The 16,134-nt window shown below is 48.3% G+C and overlaps 1 protein-coding gene across 2 annotated transcripts; it reads right to left on the minus strand.

The window, feature by feature from the left end:
• Positions 1-9,959: 9,959 nt before the first annotated feature.
• On the minus strand, positions 9,960-16,076 carry LOC147017436 (elongation factor 1-alpha, somatic form-like). Of its 2 annotated transcripts, none has more exons than XM_085847096.1 (8): positions 16,023-16,076; positions 11,991-12,176; positions 11,703-11,882; positions 11,314-11,610; positions 11,066-11,216; positions 10,713-10,969; positions 10,384-10,618; positions 9,960-10,282 (listed from the first exon to the last, which is right to left on the minus strand). In XM_085847096.1, the coding sequence occupies exons 2-8, from the start codon at positions 12,132-12,134 to the stop codon at positions 10,164-10,166; spliced, it is 1,383 nt and encodes a 460-aa protein (XP_085703222.1). In that variant the 5' UTR covers positions 12,135-12,176; positions 16,023-16,076; the 3' UTR covers positions 9,960-10,163. The 2 variants fall into 2 exon arrangements, with proteins under 2 accessions (XP_085703222.1, XP_085703223.1); XM_085847097.1 differs by lacking the exon at positions 16,023-16,076 and adding an exon at positions 15,609-15,665.
• Between the last annotated feature and the right edge of the window lie 58 nt (positions 16,077-16,134).

Below are 16,134 nucleotides of genomic sequence, written 5' to 3' on the forward strand. Positions count from 1 at the left end.
GATCACTGTCGGGGGTCCGGGAGACTAGATTGGGCTGAGCATATACGGCCATGCTCGGCTGCTGACATTGTGGCGAAGTGCCTCCTTTGGTTAAAAAAAAAAAAATAAATTGTGGGAAAATTGGCATGGGTTTGTAAGTTCTGCTGGGTTTTAGAGTGACAATCGGGACAGTGGGTAATTGGAAACAAAGCGGGCACGAGTGGCTGTCCAATGGCTGGTGCGTGGATCGGGTGAGAAGTGCTGTGTGAGTTGTTTTAAGTGAAGAAGTGAAATGTATGGTGCACACATCGATTTTTTATTGGACATGGTGTGGTAACAGGGAAGGTCATGGTCGGTGAAGTGTTAGAAATGCAGGTGTCACATGTAAGGCCGATGGGGTGGGAGAGTCATGTGGGTTTTGTGGGTGGGGATGATGTGCTTGTCCACAGGGATTGCTGAAGCTCACGGTGAGCGTGAATTGCGACCCCCTTCAAGGAGATTCACCACCTGGTGGCTAATGGTGACAGTGTCTGGAGGCAACTGGGAGAGGGTCTGGTTGGGCGACCAAGGCGGGTAGGACCTTGGCGATCCAGAAAGGCCAGAGGAGCCAGTGAGACCCCTTCCAGAGTGTTGTACGGGATAAGAGCTGATGGCTACCAGGGGGGAGGGAATCAAAGGGAGCGGGGCGGAGAAACGTCCGGGTTGGACTAAAGCTTACCTGTGGGCATGGTTGCACCTGAGATGCCCCCCATCATCTTGTGGTAACCCACCCCACGGCCATGACGGGATTCAGCCTGCATGATTAAAATGAGGACCATGACCTAGAAATGTGATGATGACCATGGTGTGAGTGTTGTGAAGATGTGTGAGTCCCACCCGATCCCGCACAACTTGACAGGTGCAGCAAGGGCATGATGTCCGCATAATTTTGGGGCAAGCAAATTTGAAAATTGGCTCCCCAGGTAACACTGGGTCTATTAGCATCCACTGGGGGAGGCGGTCAAGTGTAAATATCCTGTGAATAGTGTCGTTAAGGCTTAGTGTAGGAATATAAAGTATAAGTGTTGTGTTTTTGTGGAACTATTTGTTTCCCCTCCCCAGATCACTGGAAGAGTGCTGGGCAAGAGCGATGATCTAGAAGATGGAGTGCAACTTCGCTCAGTGCTCTCATGTGATAAAATAAACTAAAAATAAAAAAAAAACGAATGCAGAGATGCCAACTTTTGGAAATCAGAATTAGGGAGGATTTGCAACTGACACCAAATAATGTGCGCTAAGCGCACATCTCGAGCGCGGAGCGCTCGACCCTTGCGGCGGGGTCCAGGGCCCTAAGGCGGGCCCTGGAAGCTCTGGGGTTCTAGACGCTCTCTAGTGCCCTCTGAGCCCTATTTTGGAGCATTTAACATGTTAAGAATTCCTACTTTTTGAACAAAAAAGGGGAAAATTGTGCACTTTTTAATGTTACATGTATGTTAATATTAGTAAGTTAGGGGACAATCAAAGATTAACAAAAAGCACAAAAGAAGCAATATTTTTCTTACCTTACTGGCTGGTACTACTGCTGCTTGCTTTTTCCATGGCAGCTTTGCTGAGTGACAGCTGTGTGGCTCTTTTAGCCCTTCTGATTATGTCTTTGCTGTATTCTCTCTGGTAGCAAGCGGTGCTATGAGCTAGTTTTTCAATTAAGAGAGCTTCCAGGGTTTTGACACTCAAATTGGGACGAAATTCAGTATGATTCTTCCGTACAAGACTGAGTGCCCGCTCACATGATGCGTTCGAATGAGGAATGACCAAGATTCCCTTCATCACTTTGCTCAAATTAGGATACTTCTTGGCACCAGTGCAGGGATCTGTGAGCTGTGAAATCCGATGCCACTGCTCATCCACTCTCACTGTCTCAGTAGCAATTGTAGCTATGGAGGCGTCTGCCTGGTAGTGAGCGATTCACTCTCAAGACTGTCTATGTCACTATCACCGCCACTGAACAGACAGGGGAATTTCTTGATGAAAAACTCAACACAGTCAAACCCCACTTCTTGGTGTAGCTTAACATCCAGCACCTGAGCATGCTTGGCTAATTCATCATCTAGCGGCCAGGTTTTGAAGATGTAATTGCAGGCTTTCACATAATATGAGCGAACTGCACTGAAGAAACCTTGGATGTCTGACTCACTCAGAGTGAAGGTGGATTTCTTGAGACTCCTTTGTTCCCTTATATACAGTTTGGCATCGTTCTGTCCAATCATGAGGTCCTCATCATTCTTCTGATGCTTTCTGTCAGAGAAGGGTACATTTACCAGAGCAACCGATGACACCGATGGTTTCAAAACCGTACGAAGATATCTTTCAGAAGACCATTCAATTCTCCGTGCAGGAGATAAATACAGGGTTCGTCTCTTTGAGCAGAAGATTCCCTTCTCAAAAAGCTTGTTAGCATATCGAAGGAAGAAACAATAGAGTTTTGTTTGTGGAGACAAGAACATCCTGTTGACACGTTTTTTCTCTAGATTCCTGCACAGTGTTTGAGGAAGATGCGCTTTTAGTTGTAGAACTCGTAGTACACTTAGCCGCAGGGCGATCACACTTGCGTTTACTGCCAGCAGAAGAGAGGTCAGACTCGTAGTACCAGATCCAATTTTACGTTTGAGGAGAGAGCTTGAGGTAGGTGCAGCCAAGGAAGAAGACCTCTGATTCGAAGGTTTTGCTGAGCTTCTATCAAGTGATTTGGCAAAAGCAGAACTTAACTTGGGTCCTTCTTTGCCTGTAGATGGGACTATCACAGTCTTTCTCGACTCTGAAGGGATCTGCTTTGTAGATGAACGTGATGAAGGGCCGGTGATGCTACCTGCTCTCAGCATTGGTTTTGGTGCTGTCCCTGCTGTCTTCTTCGCAGCAGATACTGCAGTGGTAGTGGTGAATGCTGCTCCACTAGTGCTTGATCCTGCAGTGCCAGTACTGGCAGTAGATACAGTGCCGTCCTTCTTGCTCGTTGTTAGAGTCTTGGCTACAGTTGGTTGCATTTTTCTTCGTACTTCTTCTTGAAGAAGAGGCGAAGTGGCTCCCACTGTTCAATCAGCCTGTCTAGGGACTGACCAAGGGACAGCCACCTTGTTGTGACATGCTTCAGAATCTTGTGTGTCGGGCATCACAGAGTTCTTGCAGTGCTTTCACTCCTTTGACGCGCTTACTACTTTTGTCCAAGTAGTAGTAAATATCGATGAGAAAGTCATCTAATTCAATGGGTAAGGCCTGGAGCCGCTTCTTGGTCGTATTGTGCATCATATGGCAAGGGCATCCCATGATGTAGCACTCTGGATTTTGTTTGTGGATATAAGCAGCGACTCCTTTGTGCTTGCCCACCATGACAGAGGCATTATCAGCACAAAAGGAAACACAATTTCCCCACGGAATTTTCCTGTCACTGAACTCATGATCAAGCAGTTTGAAAATGTTTTCTCCAGTGGAATCTTGTTTGCACGCAGGCAAACTTAGCAAACCTTGCTTCACAATCCCAGCACTGTTGTCATAGTACGAAATCAGGACAGGATATAGCTGGGCCTCACCACTGTCATTGCTACCGTCTGTAGCTAGGCTAAATGGAGCTAGTCTAGCAATATCGGCAATAGATGAAGCAGTAACATTTGACAACTCACCAATTATTGCTGAAGTTTTTGTTCTTGCACATCCATACTTTGAAGCAACTTTTGAATCTGGAAACATCTTTTGAAATAGAGGTCCAGCATGATCTGAGACTGATATGGGCAAGTTATGTTCCACAATAAATCCACTAAAGAGAAGTTCTGCTCGGGTAACATCCTCTTCCTCGCTTGTCCCTTGTTTGGTGAAATAATTCAGAAGTGTACCGGTACTCGTGCTCGAAGATCTCTCCTTTGCAATGTCTGTGTGCCGTTTGCTTCCAACGTGCTTCCGAATATCATCGCGACCTCCGTGCTCAACTGAAATATCAACGCTGCATACTGTACAATACGCATGATGAATTCCTCTTTCAGACTTTTGAATACACGGGTATTGGAGACGGTATTCGGTCTTGTACTTCTGAGACCATTTCTTGGTCTTCGTAAGCTTCTTTTCCGCCATTTCGTAATCAACATCGAGGGCTTGAAGCATCGGTAACTTCGAAGTCGATGTTCCACAGCTGCAGCGCGACTCGTAGAACTCTAGCGGCTGTTAAACACCGCACGGTGGTCGCGACCGCCGGGCTGGTACGGGGCCCAGCTGCATGCAGTGAGCGTATCGCATGCATATACACTGTGCATACATACCGCATGCACTGTATTGCACACATACCGCATGCACTAAATCTCAGTGCATGATCGCATAAGCGAGATCCAGACCCAATGTTTCGCTGCTCCTCATTTGAATTTGCAATTTTTTACGTACAATTTGGTAGCAGCGAACGTTATGGAGTTACCACATGCTATACGTAGCAGACGATGCTTTTCATTCAATTCTCATACTAGTACATTCTGATTAGTGAACAGTGCAAAAATATCAAAATTTCGGGAGGATAAGGATAGTGATCGTAAGGGCGGGAGTTTGGGTGAATTTTCGGAAGCCTCCCGATGAAATCGGGAGGGTTGGCATTGCTGCGAATGATTGTTTAGGCGAGGATAAGGCCATAAGGGGGTAGTACATTAATCAGGATAGGTAAGTTAGCTGCGACTCGCTGCCCATTGCCCCTCCTACTTTATTTCGTTAGGTTAATTAGGTGTGAGTCAGTAAGTGTTAAGGCTGGTACGGTAGCGCCTGTGATATACCTTGCAGGAGCTGCGGTACCAGAAGAGGGGGCAGTGTTACGTTTGAGGGTGGGGTATGCATTCAAAGGGTAATTAGGATGTTTAATTAGGTATGCCATGCTGTTCGAGTTTACCAGGATCTCGATGTAATAAGTAGCAATTCAGTGGTGATAAGTTGTCTAGTAAATGTTCATTTCTTCAAGGGGGAAATGATAAATGTCACATAATTAGATAGGGACACGGGATAGGGTAAGTGTGTCTGCGTAAACCCCTTTTGGTATTCTCTGGAGACTGGCCGTGACGTCACAGGACAGTGCAGCGGATGGCTCCGCCCCGTGATCACGATTGGCGGAAGGCGATGGCGGTGGGCCAATAAACGGCTCGATTGGGAGTGACGAGGACGAAGGATAAAAAGGTTCTGTTCGGGGTCGAAAAGGAAGAAGAAGAAGATTACAACCAAACGATCGTGTTTTTTTGGTGTTGAACCTGTGGCGACAGAGAGCGTCCTGGCTGCTGTGCTGAGTCGATCGTGCTCTTGATCGTGCCTGGGAGCCTTGCCGAGCCTCGTGCCTCGCTTTGGTTGGCTCTGGGGTTCTGCTGACTCGGGGTATGGGGTCGGGCGGCGGGCAGACCTGCCTCCCTCTCCTGCTCGCGGCTTGGCGCGGGAGCTGGTTCCCTGGCAGCTGTGGGCGGACTTGGGCCAGGACCAGGAGGTCGACAGCACCGCGGTTTCTCCTGCCCCCTGAGGAGAGCAAGGCCGGCTCGTCCGGCGCCGATCCAGGGACAGTTGCGTCCACACCACGGTCCAGCCTGACCACCAGAGATAGCTACGTTTTGTGTGTGTGTGTGTGTGTGTGTGTGTGTGTGTGTGTCTGCTTGGTGCCTTAGAGGGATTGAGAACTGTATATTCATTGGAATTGTCTGTGTTTTTCCCCACGCCCGATCCCACACCATCCCTTCGAATCGCCCCGGATCCCTCTTCTTGCCGAGTCTTGTTATTTCTAGTAAAAATAAAAAAGGAATAAACATCATCAACTCAGTGAAAAGTGACTCGTGCCACCTTCCTCGTCCCGTTTGCAGTAGAGCGATTAGAACCGCCATGTTTGGGTTATAAACAAATAAATCGCCTCCATAGTTTCGGCTCATTCTACGTTGGCGGCACTGTTCAAGTCCCGTGGACTTCACAATACAGTAATCGTCACTATCTGGAAGTGAAGTCCTCACTGTCCGGAAGTTCACATATGGCAGTTACGATTATTCGCAATTTCGTTTTAATGGCCAATTATTCAATTAGCGCCAACGTATTTTGCCTTTTATCGCAAGGAAAAACACAAAGAGAAGAGGAAAGAGGAGAAAAAAATGTGCAAAAAATAATTTACTTCCTGCTTCGGAGCATACCAGCACTCTGATGTCACCGAAATTTATGCACCGTCAAATATGAAAACGATCATAACTTGGGGCATTGTGTTTATCCATAAATGTGCATAAATCGAGAAATTATTAGAACACACGAAGTCATCATTATCCGGAAGCCCGTACGTTGTAACCCGTAATGGGGAACGTGGCTGCCCGTAAAAATAAATAAATAAATATTCAAACCGCGAGCAACAAAAAACAACCACACAGGCCGTTTCTTTGCTCTCATGTGCCCTTACGTGGGTGGCGCGGAAGTTCGCATATCACAGTTACGATGACTCGCAATTTAGGTTTTAATGGCCAATTATTCCATTTGCGCCAACGTATTTTGCCTTTTCGCAATGTCCTCGCAAGGAAAAACAAAAAGAGAAGAGAAGAGAGAAAAAAAATTACTTCCTCGTTCAGAGCATACCAGCACTCTGATGTTACCGAAATTTATGCACCGTCTCATATGAAAACGATCATAACTTGGGGCATTGTGTTTATCTATAAATGCGCAGAAGAAATCGAGAAATTATTAGAATACATGAAGTCATCACTCTCCGGAAGTCCGTACGTTGTAACCCGTAATGGGGAACATGGCTTCCCTTCCCTTCCCCATCGGCCAGGCCCACGCAACAACGTGTATTGTCATTGGTTTGGTAAATATATGGCCATAACTTGGGAAGCACTTGTCCGATTAATATCAAACCTTGAAAAGGCACATCCTCAGGTCCCCAGGAATATACCTGGCAAGTTTCAATTAGATCGGAGCAGCGGTTGTCGAGAAACAGTGGTCACAGACACACACACACACACACACACCCACACACACACACATTGTTGGAATAAAAGATAGATGACGGCGTGGTGTGTCACTTATGGTTTTCTTTGATACTGGGGTCGCAGCTCTCTTCAGGTCATTGACCAGGTCCTGCCATGTAGTTCTAGGCTGATCCCTCACCTTTCTCATGATCATTGAGGCTCCACGAGATGAGATCTTGCATGGAGTTCCAGACCGAGGGAGATTGACTGTTATCTTGAACTTCTTCCATTTTCTAATAATTGCACCAACAGTTGTTGCATTCTCACCAAGCTGCTTGCCTATTGTCCTATAGCCCATCCCAGCCTTGTGAAAGTCTACAATTTTGTCCCTGATGTCCTGAGACAGCTCTCTGGTCTTGCCCATTGTGGAGAGGTTGGAGTCTGATTGATTAAGTGTGGACAGCTATCTTTTATGCAGATAATGAGTTCAAACAGGTGCAGTTAATACAGGTAATGAGTGGAGAATGGGAGGGCTTCTTTAAGACAAAATTAACAGGTCTGTGAGAGTTGGAATTCTTACTGGTTGGTAGGTGATCAAATACTTATTTCATGCAATAAAATGCAAATAAATTCTTTAAAAAATCATACAATGTGATTTTCAGGATTTTTGTTTTAGATTCCGTCTTTCACAGTTGAAGTGTACCTATGATAAAAAAATTACAGACCTCTACATGCTTTGTAAGTGGGAAAACCTGCAAAATCGGCAGTGTATCAAATACTTGTTCTCCCCACTGTCTGGATGGTGACGTCACGTTCTCCAAAAGAAAGCGGCACTCACTTGCTCACTCATTGAAGAAGTGTCGAGTTGAGCGGGCTGAGTCAGCCCCCTGGTGTATTAATTCAGCGGCCGACAGGGCTTTAACTCAGGACCCCAGGATCCCAAGCCACCACCCTAACCACTGAGCCAACACCAGGCTACTGGAGGGTTAAAAAAAATTATTATATCAAGTCACAGATTAATCAAACTTCACATTATTTTATGCATCGAACAAGAAAATGAAAATCTCCAAACCAATCTGTCTCGTGGAGTCTGTCAGTGTGAACTGCCGGACAGTCAGTCCTGTCACTCGCACACGAAATAGGCCGTTTTCTGGCACTTGCAAGTGGCTCAAATTTATATGGCTCAGGGCCAGAAACTCCAAAGTATAAATTCCCATCATCCTGAGACTCGTCCTCGGCAATATCAGAATGAACACACTCAATTTCATCGCTGCTGAAATCACTCTCTGATTCGCATCTCGCCATTGTTTACACGCTGTTTCTGAATGTTCACGAAGTTTTCGGAGAACGTGACGTCATAGCATCTCCGGTGTTTTTCGATCACCGAGAAAAGTTTTGACATAAAAGTTAATTTTAGCATATTTTTTGTTTCAAATGTAGGAAAATAAATACCCCATGTTTATTAATGTGCTTACAACCTTCGAATCACCCGGTCATCAGCGACCCAAAACCTGCTCTTTAAGCTGCTCTATACACCTTAACATGGCACGCGTATAAAACATCGGAATTATTCTGGATTCTTTGCAGTTAATTAGCCAAATCAACTCAGGAGATAATTATGATCTTGTCGGTGTATCACTCCACATCAGAAAGCTTCAACAGAACTCCACAAAAATCATGACACACACAGTTGGTTCTGGACCACTTTTCACATTTTGAGTGTGATTCTTGCAAACCAAACTCAAAGGCTGGGGCCCACACCATCCCCTCGGCTGCCCCCCCCCCCAATCTCAAAACGAAACCATTATTCAGACTCGTCTCATGCCCTATTTTTCTTTGGACAACTGGGATTTTCGATATCCATTTTTCCACAACATACCACCTCCCATAGACAATTGGGACTGCAACAGCTGCAACACAAGCTGTCAGAAAGCGTACACAAACAGGGTCATATAAACACCGCCCAGAGAAGTATCAAGACGTTGTGAACGGGTCGTTCACTTGGTGTGTGGTTGCATGGAATGGCCACCCTGGAAAGGTGGTGGCAGCAGAGCCATTGGATAGATTTAAACGACACGGTGTCCCAAGACACTGTTTGAGCTTCTTTCACACAATTTGTCTAACAATGTGGGCGAGCCCGTGAGATTTATTTCCAGCAAAGTGGGGCACCTGTGCGATACAAAATACACCGAAATCAATTTTTTCCCAACTGTTGGATTGGCAGGTTTTCGTGAACACCTCGGTGTGAGCTTGTGGCCACTGCGCAGTCCTCACCTGACCACTTGTGACAATGCCATGTGAGGGTACGTTGAAACCAAGATTACAGAACATCACATGGTATATGTTGAACTAAAACAACGCATGCAGAAAGCATTTGACAACATAACACATGGTATTTTACCTCGGTTTTCACACCACACATGGAGAACATTATCGTGTACCATGACAACGGCAGACATGAGATGCACTCGATATTGTTATTGCATTACTCCTGTTATACTACTCGAGGCTTATGGCTCACCTCACCCTGGTGGCTGGAATTCACTAAACTTGCAGAAGCAGCTGTTGGTACTTGGAAGACTCGAGCAAAACCTGTCATTAAGCTGGGATGTGTTCTATTAACAATGAGCCTCATCTCGCTTGCCAAACCCACAATTTCATTGAGTGCTTAAAGCTTTGGCAAGCCCTCTCAGCCAATTCGTGATGGAACACCCGTTGAACTCCAAGATTCAACGTAAAAATTACAGATGCTGGTTTAAAAAATAAAAAAAAAAAGCTACTTCATCAATTCTCACCCTGAATTGCAAGCAGCACCAGAGTATCTGCCACACTGAAGGAAGTCTGGGCACTGATGTCACCAATCTTGAACACCAGACACAATGACATGTTTGGGGAAAGGGGGGATGATGGAGTGGACCCACCCCCTTCTTTTCCTCTCCCATAAAGCATGGGTGATTCACCTATCATTCTCAATGCTGCCTTCTCCCATAAACAAAGCCATGTTCAAAAGAAAAGGTACATTGAATAACAAGTAACAAACAAAGAAACAAAAGCAACTCGTGCTTCATATCGGGATGTTTATTAAATTTGCGTCACAAATGCCATACTTCAGTTTTTCCTCCTGTGATGTTTCCACTGCATCAAAATCAAAAACACCATAATTGCAACTAGCGAGTCGCACACACTTCCAAACGGCAACACTTTGTATGATGGTCTGAATTTAACGAAAAGCCGTCTGCAAACAAAGCATTCAATGGGGAAGCACGTTCATCTCTTTGCGGCTTTCGAAGCAGACTTGGTCACCTTGGTATCTTTTTCCTTCTTCACGACGGACTTTATGACACCAACAGCCACGGTCTGCCTCATGTCACGAACAGCAAAGCGACCTGCAAAATGAAACGAGCACACAAATAAATAATCAGCCAAACTGCAAAATCATGATGGCAACAGATATTGGCAAACCAGTCAGGAGTCAGTGTTCACGTACCGAGGGGTGGAAACTCGGAAAAGGACTCCACACACATGGGTTTTGAGGGGATCATCAACACAATGGCTGCATCTCCAGACTTGATTTTTGATGGGTTGTCCTCCAGCTTTTTGCCAGAACGGCGATCGATCTTCTCCTGAAGCTCGGCGAACTTGCAGGCAATGTGAGCAGTGTGGCAGTCCAGCACCGGCGTGTATCCGGCACCAATCTCACCAGGATGGTTCAGAACAATCACCTGAAAAATGATTCAGAAGGTTCACATCAACACGATGAGATTCCTCAAACCAAGCGTCATTCAGGAAGCAAAAAAAAACAAAAAAAAAACTTACCTGAGCTGTGAATGTGCTGCATTGCTGTGGGGGGCAATTATTGCTGTTTCCAACGACATTCCCACGACGGATTTCCTTCACAGAGACGTTCTTCACGTTGAAGCCCACATTATCACCAGGCTGCGCCTCGGACAGTGCCTCATGGTGCATCTCCACAGACTTCACCTCCGTGCTTAAGCCCGCCGGAGAAAATGTGACCACCACACCAGGCTTCAATATGCCAGTCTCAACACGGCCCACAGGCACAGTTCCAATGCCTGGAGGAAATCAATAAAATACATAAACATAAATAAAAATATTTTTAAAAAGCAATATACAACAATCATTTCCAAAAACTAACGTAGTCTACACACCTCCAATTTTGTACACATCCTGCAGAGGCAAACGCAGAGGCTTATCGGTTGGGCGGGATGGTGGTACCACAGAGTCAAGGGACTGCAGGAGGGTGAATCCAGTGCTTACTCCTTCCTTGCGTTCCACTTTCCAGCCTTTAAACCACGCCATCTGCAACAGCACAATTTTAGAGATAGTTTAGAGAACATGCTTTGAAAGCCCCTTCACCAAAGACAATGTCCACAAACAAGAAAATCTCAGAACGTACATTCTTGCTTTGCTCCAGCATGTTGTCACCGTGCCAGCCTGAAATTGGCACGAAGGCAACAGTTGCTGGGTTATAACCAATCTTCTTGATGTAGCTGGACACCTCCTTGACTATTTCATTGTAGCGTCCCTCGCTATAGGGGGGCTCGGTTGAGTCCATCTTGTTCACGCAGACAATCAGCTGCTTGACACCAAGTGTGTAAGCCAAAAGCGCATGCTCACGGGTCTGCCCGTTTTTGGATATCCCCGCCTCAAACTCTCCCGTGCCAGCAGCAACAATGAGCACAGCACAGTCAGCCTGAGAGAGAGGTTAAAATAAGTAAATACCATTATTTTCACATTCAATTCCCACCTGCACCAATCAGAAAACAACAACGAACCAAACCACACCTGAGACGTTCCTGTGATCATGTTCTTGATGAAATCTCTGTGACCGGGAGCATCAATAATAGTTACAAGGTATTTGACAGATTCAAACTTCCACAGGGAGATGTCAATGGTGATACCACGCTCACGCTCTGCCTTCAGTTTGTCAAGCACCCAAGCGTATTTGAACGAACCCTTTCCCATCTGCAAAATAAAATAGATGAGCACTCGGAAAAGCAACAATAAGTAATAGTAAAGAGTATTAATCAAGCAATTAAATTCACACAACGGAGACAATTTGCTCAATGGTACCTCGGCGGCTTCCTTCTCAAACTTGGTGATGGTACGAACGTCGATTCCACCACATTTGTAGATAAGATGGCCAGTGCTTGTGGACTTCCCAGAATCGACATGGCCAATGACAACAATGTTGATGTGAATCTTCTCCTTGGGCATGTTGGCAGTGCTGGAGGCTCAAGTTGCCAGCAAATGTGAACGCTTTGGGGGGGGGGGGAGGGGGGGAATGATAAATGAAGGTAAAAACAAACAAAAAAGTTTAAATGTCAATACAAGATTGAAATATTTATACTAACATTACCATGCCTTGGTGGGCTAGCAATTTCAATTACAAATATGATTAAGCAAATTCAAGAACATGCACTGAGAGCCACACCACAAGCAATCACCAGCAACTGCCATCACAGCATGTAAAAGTCAGTTACAGATGGTTTGGACACGAGTTGGTTTATTTAATTATCATCAGATGGATGGAGGTGAACAGGATAAGGATGGATATGGGGTGGTGAACGTGGAAAGGATGGATATGGGGTGGTGAACGTGGAAAGGATGGATATGGGGGTTGAATTGGGTGAGGAGGGATATGGGGGTGGGGGGGTGAACTGGGTGAGGAGGGATATGGGGGGGGGTGAACAAACTAAGGAGGGATATGGGGGTGAACAGGGTGAGGAGGGATATGGGGGGTGAACAGGGTGAGGAGGGATATGGGGGGTGAACAAACTAAGGAGGGATATGGGGGGTGAACAAACTAAGGAGGGATATGGGGGGTGAACAAACTAAGGAGGGATATGGGGGGGGGTGAACAAACTAAGGAGGGATATGGGGGGTGAACAAACTAAGGAGGGATATGGGGGGTGAACAAACTAAGGAGGGATATGGGGGGGTGAACAAACTAAGGAGGGATATGGGGGGTGAACAAACTAAGGAGGGATATGGGGGGGGTGAACAAACGAAGGAGGGATATGGGGGGGTGAACAAACTAAGGAGGGATATGGGGGGGTGAACAAACTAAGGAGGGATATGGGGGGGTGAACAAACTAAGGAGGGATATGGGGGGTGAACAAACTAAGGAGGGATATGGGGGGGTGAACAAACTAAGGAGGGATATGGGGGGTGAACAAAGTAGGGATATGGGGGTGAACAAACTAAGGAGGGATATGGGGGTGAACAGGGTGAGGAGGGATATGGGGGGGCGAACATGGAAAGGAGGGATATGGGGGTTGAAATGGGTGAGGAGGGATATGGGGGGTGAACTGGGTGAGGAGGGATATGGGGGTGGACTGGGTGAGGAGGGATATCGGGGGGTGAACTGGGTGAGGAGGGATATGGGGGTGAACAGGGTGAGGAGGGATATGGGGGGGTGAACAGGGTGAGGAGGGATATGGGGGGTGAACAGGGTGAGGAGGGATATTGGGAGGGTGAACAGGGTGAGGAGGGATATGGGGGGGTGAACAGGGTGAGGAGGGATATGGGGGGTGAACAGGGTGAGGAGGGATATGGGGGGTGAACAGGGTGAGGAGGGATATGGGGGGTGAACAGGGTGAGGAGGGATATGGGGGGTGAACTGGGTGAGGAGGAAGAATGGGGGGTGAACTGGGTGAGGAGGAAGAATGGGGGGTGGACTGGGTGAGGAGGGATATCGGGGGGTGAACTGGGTGAGGAGGGATATGGGGGGTGAACAGGGTGAGGAGGGATATGGGGGGGCGAACATGGAAAGGAGGGATATGGGGGTTGAATTGGGTGAGGAGGGATATGGGGGTGAACAGGGCGAGGAGGGATATGGGGGGTGAACAGGGCGAGGAGGGATATGGGGGGTGAACAGGGCGAGGAGGGATATGGGGGGTGAACAGGGCGAGGAGGGATATGGGGGGGTGAACAGGGCGAGGAGGGATATGGGGGGTGAACAGGGCGAGGAGGGATATGGGGGGGTGAACAGGGCGAGGAGGGATATGGGGGGTGAACAGGGCGAGGAGGGATATGGGGGGTGAACAGGGCGAGGAGGGATATGGGGGTGAACAGGGCGAGGAGGGATATGGGGGTGAACAGGGCGAGGAGGGATATGGGGGGTGAACAGGGCGAGGAGGGATATGGGGGGTGAACAGGGCGAGGAGGGATATGGGGGGTGAACAGGGTGAGGAGGAAGATATGGGGGTGGACTGGGTGAGGAGGGATATCGGGGGTGAACTGGGTGAGGAGGGATATCGGGGGTGAACTGGGTGAGGAGGGATATCGGGGGTGAACTGGGTGAGGAGGGATATGGGGGGTGAACTGGGTGAGGAGGGATATGGGGGGTGAACTGGGTGAGGAGGGATATGGGGGGTGAACTGGGTGAGGAGGGATATGGGGGGGTGAACAGGGCGAGGAGGGATATGGGGGTGAACAGGGCGAGGAGGGATATGGGGGGTGAACAGGGCGAGGAGGGATATGGGGGGTGAACAGGGCGAGGAGGGATATGGGGGGTGAACAGGGCGAGGAGGGATATGGGGGGTGAACAGGGCGAGGAGGGATATGGGGGGTGAACAGGGTGAGGAGGGATATGGGGGGTGAACAGGGTGAGGAGGGATATGGGGGGGGTGAACAGGGTGAGGAGGGATATGGGGGGTGTGAACAGGGTGAGGAGGGATATGGGGGGGTGAACAGGGCGAGGAGGGATATGGGGGGTGAACAGGGTGAGGAGGGATATGGGGGGTGAACAGGGTGAGGAGGGATATGGGGGGGTGAACAGGGTGAGGAGGGATATGGGGGGTGAACAGGGCGAGGAGGGATATGGGGGGGTGAACAGGGCGAGGAGGGATATGGGGGGTGAACAGGGCGAGGAGGGATATGGGGGTGAACAGGGCGAGGAGGGATATGGGGGGGTGAACAGGGCGAGGAGGGATATGGGGGGGTGAACAGGGTGAGGAGGGATATGGGGGGAACAGGGTGAGGAGGGATATGGGGGGTGAACAGGGTGAGGAGGGATATGGGGGGTGAACAGGGTGAGGAGGGATATGGGGGAGTGAACAGGGTGAGGAGGGATATGGGGGGTGAGGAGGGATATGGATATGGGGGGGGTGAACAGGGTGAGGAGGGATATGGATATGGGGGGGTGCACAGGGTGACGAGGGATATGGGGGAGGGGGTGCACAGGGTGACGAGGGATATGGGGGGTGAACAGGGATATGAGGGCGGGTGAACAGGGATATGAGGGCGGGTGAACAGGGATATGAGGGCGGGTGAACAGGGATATGAGGGCGGGTGAACAGGGTGAGGGATATGGGGGTGATGCTGAATCACAGCGTGGTCACAAAATGGCGGCAAGTTGCGTGCAACGTGGAATAGCACTGCAACGCCATTGCTTGGAGCTTCTGGCCCTCTTTAAACTACTTTCACACCAAGGCCGTTAACACGAAAAGTCGAATGGAGAGCCAAAAGGACGTTCATTGGATTCAAGGACATTGGTGAGGGAAGGGAAGGAGGTCAAGTCGACCCAGCGAACTCAAAACCACACCCTGCATCACCATGCAAGTTAGGCCTCTCAATAACCATGCGTTAGTCGTACAAAACGCCATTAAAGTTCAGAAACTTGAAGCTCCACTTGGAACAACCAAGAGAATGGGTCCACACAGGTTGAGCTGGCAGGTTGGAACTGACCCGGCACCGCACCGCAAGGCATGGCGGCCGAGGAAACACACAATGGCATCGGAGAAATCCACCTTGAAACGAATACACCAAACGCTTTATATCCACACAAAAAAAAATCTCACGGGCAAAATCACTATAGAACCTTCAGGATGGACATGAAAACAGTAAAAACAACAACAAAAAAAAGGAATCGTAAAACGCAACAGTCGTGGCGAACCCGTCATGGCGACGACGAACAGAGCCCCGAAGAGACCACACATTGTCATTGCTTTCACATACGAACCAACAACGAGGCGGCTCGGAATTTCCAGCATATTCAAGAAACGAACGACTAGCGAACACGTTCGATGGGATGTGGGGTGAGCGGAGGAAAGATTTCCACAGAGATGGCGAAGGATTCGCTCAGAAACGAGGCACACTCACCAAAACGGGGAAGAAAGAGGAAGAAGAGTCCGCCTCACGTGATTTATACGCTGAGGGGGGAAGTGTTCCTGTGATGACGAAGGACTTCCGAGTCCCCTCGTCCTTCCCCTCC

This window comes from Eptatretus burgeri, chromosome 11, assembly GCF_056783735.1.
Source record: "Eptatretus burgeri isolate ZD-2024b chromosome 11, Ebu_testis_v1, whole genome shotgun sequence".
NCBI lineage: Eukaryota > Metazoa > Chordata > Myxini > Myxiniformes > Myxinidae > Eptatretus > Eptatretus burgeri.

Coding starts and splice junctions, on each gene's coding strand:
- LOC147017436 (XM_085847096.1), bottom strand. CDS start 12,134: ATGCCCAAGGAGAAGATTCACATCAACATTGTTGTCATTGGCCATGTC. Junction 11,611..11,702: donor TGATCACAGGAACGTCTCAG/GTGTGGTTTGGT, acceptor CCTCTCTCTCAG/GCTGACTGTGCTGTGCTCAT. Junction 10,970..11,065: donor GGATGTGTACAAAATTGGAG/GTGTGTAGACTA, acceptor GATTTCCTCCAG/GCATTGGAACTGTGCCTGTG.